This window comes from Cebus imitator, unplaced genomic scaffold, assembly GCF_001604975.1.
Source record: "Cebus imitator isolate Cc_AM_T3 unplaced genomic scaffold, Cebus_imitator-1.0 Scaffold391, whole genome shotgun sequence".
Classification (NCBI taxonomy): domain Eukaryota; kingdom Metazoa; phylum Chordata; class Mammalia; order Primates; family Cebidae; genus Cebus; species Cebus imitator.
In genome coordinates, this window is record NW_016107706.1 from 3111584 (window position 1) to 3121413 (window position 9830).

The following is a 9830-nucleotide window of genomic DNA, read 5'->3' on the forward strand; positions in this document are numbered from 1 at the left end:
AGAAGGGGTTTCTATGCCAGGTTAGGGTGCACTCTTATCAGACTTTAAGTTCTTTAGCACAGGTGGCCAGCAGCACTTGCCCTCTTTTCATAGGCAGTTTTCCCCAGCATCCCCTCAGAGTGGTACTGGGGACCGCCTCATTGACTTTACCTTGCAGCGAGCCAGTTACATTCTCTTCAACAAGGTCTGCATCTCAGTCAGAAGTGAGGGAGTGTGGTGAGGGGATGCTATCTCAGCCCTAGGAGGAAATGGGTTGTTCTTTACATCTGTTGTTCCTGTCTCTTCACCTCTTGCTATCAAATCCCCTATTACTCTAATCTCCTGTTTATAATTCTTTATTCCTCTGTGCAAATCGTTGTATGGTTTCTATCTCCTGTTTGGACCCTGATTAATATGGAGATGGAACAAGGTGATAATTTGACCAGTTTGTTACTTTGCAAAGGAAAACCTGAAAACATTTAATCTAAAACTACCTTTAGGCTGAGTACAGTGGCTGACGCCTGTGATCCCAAAGCGAGTGGATCACCTGAGGTCAGGAGTTCCAGACCAGCCTGGCCGACATGGTAAAATCCATCTCTACTAAAAATACAAAAATTAGCTAGGTGTGGTGGTGTACACCTGTAATCCCAGCTACTCGGGAGGCTGAAGCAGGAGAATCACTTGAGCCTGGGAGGCGGAGGTTGCAATGAGACAAGATTGTGCCACTGCACTCCAGCCTGGGCAACAGACCAAGACTCTATCTCAAAAAAATAAAATAAAAATAAAACCACCTTTAACTATAATTTTTATGCTCTTCCCTTTTCAATCAAAATGAAAACAAAGATAAATAGTTCTAACACAATTTCTATTCAGAGCGAAAAGGCTTCAGACTTAAGAGATTTTAGTATGAACCATGTCCCATACGAATACAGTGCTGTTACTAAGAGTGATCTTTTGTCATGCTGGGATAAAAATGCTCAGTATATGAAATAGACAAACTAGTAGCAGAGGCAGAAATAATGGAAAGAGATCTTCCATAAGTCAACTATGGACTATAAATTCCTTTAGAGAGGGGGTACTTCACATTTATTCTGTATTTCGAGCACTTACTATGGGGTATGGTCTATTTAATCCAAGTGCTGGTAACCCAGGTCTGTCCAACGGTAGAGCCTCCATTCTTTCTACTCTTCCTGCTGCCTCCCTGGGGCTTCGCCCCTCCACTGTGCCCTATGTAGGTGGGACTAGCCTCCTCCTGAACATCTCCAGTGAAGAGCACACTGAAGAGGCACCTATTCTGTTTTCAGACAGCTCATTTTCCTAGGAAGTTGGTCTAAGGTTCCAGATGGAGGCAAAGTGTGGAAGTGAGCTCTGGCCTTATGGTAAGTTGATAGCTAAAGTGCTAAACTATTTATGCCTGCTAAAATATGACTGCTAAATTATTTACATGAATAACATGAAAATCTGGGCAATCAACAGTGTATATGTTAAGACAAGAAGCTCCACAGAGCGAAACACTGTCTTTTTTCCTCTCTTTTTTTTTTTCTGAGATGGAGTCTCGCTCTGTCACCCAGCCTGGAATGCAGTGGCAGTATCTCAGCTCACTGCAACCTCCACCTCCCAGGTTCAAGCAAATCTTCCTGCCTCAGCCTCCCAAGTAGCTGGGATTACAGACGACTGCCACCACGCCTGGCTAATTTTGACACAGGGTTTAGTCTCTACTAAAAATTCATGGTCAGACTGGTCACATGAACACCTGACTCTGTGATCCGCCCACCTCGGCCTCCCAAAGTGCAGGGACTAGAGCCACTGCACCTGGCTGATTGTCTTTTATGAAAAAAAAAAAAAAAAAACAGTAGCTGTGTGGCTTCCCAACTGACCCCAGCAGAAGTAATATTTAGAGACTCCAGAGCACATCTGTTTCTACTCTGCCTATGAACATCAGCACCTCCTGAAGGGGTGAGGCATGGCATTCGTTTTTGTATTGTTAATGCAGAGCCTGGCATATAGAAGGCTCTTAGTGAGGTTCTGCTAAATTAGTGAATAAATGGAGGAAAACTGTACATTGTACCTGTGAGAAGGGACAGAACATCGTTTGCCAGTGGTGTATAGGATTCACTCTGACTGTACCATTAGCATGCTCATCTCTTTCAAAGAGGAGAGCCTCATAGAACATCGGCTTCTTGTTAGTCTTGGTTGAAGAGTTTGGTGCTACATTACCTGAGGTACAGGAATGGGTGTGTGTTTTTGGGCAAATAGGCTGCATACACCGTTTCTATGGCTTTTCTCAAGGAAGTTGATTCTACCAGACGATCTAAACAATAAAAAGAAAGCAGTCAGTTCAAGACTGTTCTGAGGGGTGAGGTCACAGGCGTTCATTCATACATGAAAGTCATGAAATTTCCTCAGGAAAAACATTTCTGGAGTAATACGCGCATCACATCCCCAGGAAGAAAGGGCCACCTTTATCTGTTGCCACTTTCCAGCCCAGTATCTTACTATTTGCTTGAAACTCTTTTCCTTCATCCAAGTAACAGAAATCATGATAAGGCAATACATTCTTCCCTCCTCACTTCCCTTTGCCCCCATTACCCCATGTAGACTAGCTGTGCTCTTGCTGGGCACAGTGGGAAGTATGACATCAGCCCTCAGACTTTTCATTCTGCAAGTATATACTGTATATCACACACATCAAGCGCTGGTAGACAACATGCTGGTAAATAAACTAATTCCAACCCCAAGTGGTCAGCACTATTATACAGGTGTGTGTGCTAAATGGTGAGCAGAGAGAGCAACTAACTTTGCTCAGGAAGTTTCAACAGTGGAGTAGCCAAACAGAGTTTTCCAGAATTTCAGGCAGTAGAAGTGTCAATGCATATTTAAGGTAATTTAGGAAATGAGGCTGGTTTGGAGAGGGTAGAAAGCAATAAATGCAGGAAAAAATAAGACTAAAATCAGAGAAAGATGTATTTTCAGGAAACACAGCTCTCCTTTCTCCGTGGACAGATTTTAGATGACCTGCTGATTATCTGTTGTCCTTTGTTGTTGTAGCCATGAATATGTCAAATCTTTTTATTTCCAACAAGAAGAGTGGCTGTGACTTTATCAATGAAGAGACTGACATTCTCTGAGTGTTCATGACATCCATGGCCCCATCATTAATGTCACTATACTCTGTAACACGTGTCCTGACCACACAGGCCTGGGGCAGGCATGGGCACCTGAGGACAGCTGGAGCCCCTCTGCTGAGAATTCTGGACTTGAGACGGGACAAAGGAGTGTTCTTTGTCTCTGCCACTGTGTGCCTGCACAGTGTAGATAAACAAAGGAATGGCACACATAAAAGCTTGACCTTTCTTTGCTACTGAGAACTTGGTATTGTGAACACATTAGCTAATCATAACATAGAGGCTGTGGCAGGTAGCCCCAACAGAAAAACAGACAGAGGCCAGTCAGACAGCACCTACACTGAATTTTTTGTCTGCTTTATGGCCAGCATGTGCATTACAAAGCAATTATTCTTCAGGGTTAGAAAAAAACTAATAAAAAGCATTGTCCGAGCCTTGATTAAAACAAGCTTTGTTATACATCAGGTCTTTCCTAATGAAGTAAAAACCCTGCTAATAAAAATCAGTTTAACAGAATTTGTTTGTAAATGATTGGCTCTCTCCTTACTGTTTCTGTATTGCTTTGAACAACTGCTGTAAAACAGCTTTACATATAACAGTTTTGCATATTTTGAGACATTTATAGCTGGTCAGCAGTATAAATGGAAAGAGGGAATATTCCATTTCCAGTAGCAAACAAGCAAAACAAAACAAAAACTCATATAAAATTATTATGAAACCCTTTAAAACAATAAAGATAAACCACCTATAAGATAAAAATGAAAACTGAAACCATGGAAATGGAAAGATGCATCTTATTTCTGGATGGAAAATGAAAAATGTTTGGGATTATTTGTTTTTGCTAGGTCACCATCAAAACCTTGTAATACACAATTAAGTTAGTAAGAAGCAGAATATAAAATAGCGTTTGTTTAGTAGCTAAGAATCATGTAAAACACTATGTCAGCAGAGAGATAAAAACTGTAAAGGAATTTAAGAAAAATCCTAATTAATTTAGCTAATTTCCTCCATAATTTCTAGAACTGCTCTTTGTATCCTAAAGCTCATTCCTGAAATAGGAAAATCTCAAGTATCTCAGCAATTTCTTTACTTTAATGACAATGCCTATGCCCAAGGTACCCCTTTTCTGTGTCCTGCTGTGCAATTTCAAACAGTGGCCCTCAATCTCTTCCAGCAATGCTCTGCCTAGGGCTTGCTTGTAATGACTCTGACACCAGCAGGTGAGGAAGGTGGGCTGGCTCACAGGGGCCTGTTATGCCGTCTCCTGGGCTTCCTCTTAGAGGTGAGAACCAGACTCCGACTGTGAACCAGCAATGAGCACATGGGGGAGGGCTGAGCACAGACTTAGGACAAAAGTTATACGTGCTTCCCAATAAAAACCACACTTTACCATGAGGTTTCTCTAAGTGTAATCAAACCCGTTGATCAGAAATTTTCCCATGTCCCATAAAATTCCCAGTGGGTGGATTTCCCATGTGTTTCTTTTTCACTTACGGTTGATAAAGAGTAAGAAGATGCACTTCTTCACCGAGTAGTTTGCATTGGAAATGTAACCATTCATTCTGAAGGCTAGGGTTTTATCCTCACACCCAATTTCTATCAGTTCTCTGGTTAGAAAAGAGAGATTCTGAAGCTTCTGAAAATACTAGAAAACTCAAACATTATACAAAAATCAGAATTAGAAAACACAAGGTTCCTTCCCATAAACTAATTGTGAAATGTGGGCCCCAGAGACTTAGTTCATTTGAAGTCCTCTGTGCCTGTCCATTCATTCATCCATTTGTCTGTTCTTCCATCCATCCACCCACCCACCTACCCTCTTATCCACCCACCCACCCACCCCATTCAGTCAGTGTTTTCAAGCACCTGTGCTATGTGCTAGGTGCTGCTCTAATGCTGGTATAGAACAATGAGTCCAACCTCTGAAAACTTATGTATCTTAGTAACTAAATCCCAAAGATGAGATTCCAATTCCAAGAACTTATCTCTGCTGAATTACTTACTATACTGAATAGCACCACAATGTGGTTCTACAATGTGTGTTGTTCCCCAGAGTGTTTATTGTGGAGGGAAGGTTAACAGGCGAAAAAGAGGTCCTCAGGCAAGCCACACTTATTTCTGTCTGAAAACCTTCCCAAGAACTAGTCCCTCTGTCTGGAAAGCTCCAGATTAATAGTTAGATTAATTAATTAAATAGTTAATTCCTATTGATCCTTCATATTTCAAAAATTATTTATTCAAAGAACCTTCTCTAATGATCCCCTTTCTCTAATGACCCTACCGAGTTTCCCATCATGTCCTTTATTTTTCCAGGGAGGCATCTAGCACAATCTGCTAATGAATGGCATAATTATTTAATGTGTCTTTTCAACTAAAAAGCCAGCTGAAGGCAGGAATCATTTCTGCTGTGTTTACTACTATATCTCTACCATATAGTACAATACCCAGGAAATAGCAGGCACTCTATAAGGGCATGCCGACTGGCCGGTGGACGCTTTTCATGCAGTAATGTGTGCTCCGAGTGTCTTCAATAGAGGGTACGGCTTGTGGCATTTCCCATACACACTGAACCAGCAAACTCTTTTCTCCCAAAATGCCACAAGAGGCTAGTGTTCTGGAAGCCTGCTTTGGGAAATGCTGCTCTAGAGGATTTCTAATCTTGTACTGTCTCTAGAATTTCATAACAACTAAGTGTAGTCTTAAGATCTGGTCAAAGATGCTCTGAAAAGTTACACTGTAGAACAGAGTTCTGTCACTCTAGGAGCACAGTTTTAAAAAATTAATTCATTTAAATTAGAAGGAGAATAGTAGGTTAAAAGCAAACTAGTTGTTCCTTAGTTGGTTTAGCTTAAAAAATAAATTATTTGTCCTTCAAAGTAGAAACTGGGTACTGAAATGACTGCTGCTGCTTTTCAGATTTCTGGGAATGTGAAGTTAGGAGCTGTCTCATCCATACATGTCCCATACATGGAAGGGTCTCAGTATTCTTCCCCTCACATTATGACATAGGCACTTTGGGGTTTATAAAGTCCTGAGACAGCTAGGAATCTATGATGGAAATGGTGGGTTTTACATGCAGAGGGAGCACTACAAGGAATCCGTAATGCAAGCACTTTCCCCTCTTACGCTTTCCTTGATAATGAAGATCTGGCACTTACAAATCTAGTCTTTAACGGCAAGAAATACTTCATTTGTCTTTATATCCCTAACTTCTAGCACAAAGCCTGGAATATGAGGGGCAATAAATGTTGAATGATAAGTAAGTGAAATCCTAAAGTGATGATAATGGAAATACAGGAAAAGAAGGAACACTGGAGGATAAAGATTTTGAAGACTAAGACCTTGAAAAAACACATGACTTACAGCCACAACACCTAGGAGATTACATGCACTGAGGAAGTGTTGACTACATGAAGTAAGAACTTCATTAACAAATTTGAAGCATAAAAACAAGACTATGTATTTGACTAAAGTAAACTCAGTCTTAAGGCAGGTACTACCTTGAAAACATCCAAAATAATGTGATGGAATGATAAATCAAGAAAAGAAATGTAACAGATTTTTTTATATAGGTTATCAACATACCGACTAACAGCATTTCCAAAGATGGAGCGAATATTGTCCACGGTTGAGGCACTGGGTAGTGTCCTAACATCAGCTACTGTCTCTCCTTGCTGATAAACAAAGAGCAGAAGACACAAGGACTTACTGTCTCATGGTTGAGACTGAAACATCATAACCTTATCTCCACCAGCAAACTATTAAAAATTCCCTTTTTTCTTTCCATAAAACAATACCATCCCCCATAAACCAAGAACTTACTTTTTTAACTGAGAAACTAATGCCTGAATTGTGTATTGAATACCTGGAAAAGAAAAAAGAGTAAGAAAAGAGTTGCCAAAAACACACACTAGATGTCAGAGCCTCCTTTTAGTTAAATAAATTAGCAGAGTTATGTAATCTAAACAAAGGCGCATATAAACAAAAATATCTCCATACAGGCTACTAATATTTTACCCACAGAACAATAAACCAGTAGAGAGTTCAGGGAGATATCAATGCTAAATGTGATTGAATCAAAACAGACTCCTCTCTGTTTTTATAGGTTGCTGACAGTCTCAAGGATATCACACCACAATCTATTCTTTTTTATTTTTTTGAGACGGAGTTTCACTTTTGTTGCCCAGGCTGGAGTGCAATGGTGCGTTATCGACTCACTACAACTTCTGCCTCCCGGGTTCAAGTGATTCTCCTGCCTCAGCCTCTGCAGTAGTTGGAATTACAGGCACCCACCACCATGCCCAGCTAATTTTTTTTTTGTATTTTTAGTAGAGATGGGGTTTCGTCATGTTGGCCAGGCTGTCCTCAAACTCCTGACCTCAAGTGATGTGCCCACCTCAGCTTCCCCAAAGTGCTGGGATTACAGGTGTGAGCCACCACGCCTAGCCCACAATCTCTTCTTCACTTGCAGTTTTATTTTCAGGGTATCTCAAAGGCCTGGTTTGCCTCAAGGACATCTTGCTTGAGAAGCTAGCGCTAACAACCCCTGCACACTTTTATTCTCTCTCAGAGCCCTCAACATACCCTCCTTCTCACTGTCTTCTTCCTGCCCCTGGGTCTTGTTCCAGTATCTCCCAACCTTTTCTTGGTTGGCAATTGTTTATTTCTCTTTTCTCTATGGAGCCCATGAACTGAAGGATTGTGTCTAGCAAAATGCATTTATTAAGTAACAACATTTCACTTTACCACACCCAGAACCAAAACAGTCAACTAGAACTCCTTTATCTTCGGGAGGTAATAAATATTCTGACATTGATTTACAAATTCCAAGAAGAAGCAAAGAAACTTGATTTATAAACCTGTGTCATTTTATTAAGAGGAAATTTTTTATTCATTTTAGATTTCTTTAGAAATATTGAAAAATGGCTAGGCGTAGTGGCTCACACCTGTAATCCCAGTACTCTGGGAGCCTGAGGTGGGTGAATCACCTAAGGTCAGGAGTTTGAGACCAGCCTGACCAATATGATGAAATCCTATCTTTACTAAAAATACAAAAATTAGCCGGGCGTGGTGGCACGCGCCTGTAATCCCCGCTACTTAGGAGGCTGAGACAGAAGAGTCACTTGAGCCTGGGAGGCAGAGTTGCAGTGAGCCGAGATCAAACCGTTGCACTCCAGCCTGGGACACAAGAAGGAAATTCCAACTCAAAAAAAAAAAAAAAAANAAAAAAAAAAAAAAAAAAAAATTCCATCTCAAAAAAAAAAAGTACTGGAAAGTAGTTAACATATCCCTATCACAATCGACAACATGTGGGTTTGGAGAGCCTATACTGAAGCCATCTATACCAGCAGAGTATGTCTATCATGGATATAACATTGTTTTCATCTGTCCTGAATCCCTTCTCCTCCTTCTGGTAACAGCCTCTCATCTTCCTTTGGGAAACTACCTCTATTCCATTTTACTTGATGCACCCTTAGTAAGACTGCCAATCAAGAAATCTTCTCCCCCAAGATATGGGCACATGATCATGTGACCTAAACTATCCTAACTGGATGTACTCTGTTAAGAAGTTGACTCTGGAGCAAAGTCAGGAAAAGAATGAAAACAACTGGAGTACAGTAAGGACATTAGGTCCCCGAGGCACCCTGGTTCTTATTCTCTCCAAGGTGCAGCTGGACATACTTCATGTGATAACCCCTAGCCTTCCAATAAATTTCTTTTTAGCTCAAGTTGGCTACAGCCAGTTTGTTTTGTCTGCCATCAAAGAGCTCTCATTGATCTAAAGACCAACTGCTCTTTCCTGGGGAGATGAGAGAAAGCCCAAAATTGGTGACTAAACCTTGACCTGTATGAACGTCACAGTTTACCGAACTATTTAAGCTGGTTTTACTTTTCACCATCTAGCTCAGCAACTGTTCACAACTTATGAGTACTAGAACACACTACTTTGGTGACAAATCTCAGAGACCCACTCCCAGATTTTGGACTATACCTGCCAACAACTTCCAAAATTTTCCCATATTCTTCACTTGGATTTTTTAAAGCTTTTCTCCTCGTGGCTATGTTGTAAAAAAGGTCCTCCACCTAAACAGAAGATCGATTTTTCTTGTAAATTCATAAAAGTACATGAAAATAAAACCCAAGATATCATAGCTGAAGCTAGGTCTTAAGGTAGTAAATCCAATTACATTTACCAACAGCACAGCTCCAAGCACTGACTGGGGCCAGGGATAAGGCAACATTAACAGAAAAATTAAAGAATATTTTTCCTGCCTCCCACATTCATTCACTGATTTTTCAAATATGTACTGGGGGTTATCTTTGTGTCAGAATCTTTGCTTTGTGCAGAAAATATGAACACAAAGCATGATCTTGCTCAGGAGAGTACCTGATTTAGTGGGACACACATGTAAATTGACAAATAATTATAATATCACATGGCATTCAAAGATATTTTTCAGGCCAGGCGCAGTGGCACACTTCTGTAAAGCCAGCACTTGAAGAGGCTGAGGTGGGTGAATCACCTGAGGTCAGGAGTCCGAGACCAGCCTGGCCAACATGGTGAAACCCCAACTCTACTAAAAATACAAAAATTAGCCGGGCATGAGAGCACATGCCTGTAATCCCAGCTACTCAGGAGGTTGAGGCAGGAGAATCACCTGAACCCGGGAGGTGGAGGTTGCGGTGAGCCGAGATTGCACCACTGCACTTCAGCCTGGGCAACAG

At 41.0% G+C, this 9830-nt stretch overlaps 1 protein-coding gene across 13 annotated transcripts in view; it reads right to left on the minus strand.

The window, feature by feature from the left end:
• The window catches only part of MLH1 (mutL homolog 1), a 55202-nt gene that overhangs the window by 28429 nt on the left and 16943 nt on the right, over positions 1 to 9830 (minus strand). For 12 of the 13 annotated variants that reach the window (XM_017508452.2, XM_037731332.1, XM_017508466.2 and 9 more), the window contains 5 exons: positions 9097 to 9188; positions 6927 to 6969; positions 6690 to 6778; positions 4599 to 4711; positions 2197 to 2290 (listed from right to left, as the gene is read on the minus strand). In XM_017508452.2, the coding sequence (XP_017363941.1) occupies positions 2197 to 2290; positions 4599 to 4711; positions 6690 to 6778; positions 6927 to 6969; positions 9097 to 9188 (431 nt within the window). The remainder of the gene's footprint in view (positions 1 to 2196; positions 2291 to 4598; positions 4712 to 6689; positions 6779 to 6926; positions 6970 to 9096; positions 9189 to 9830) is intronic. The other variant, XM_037731333.1, reaches the window with a different exon arrangement.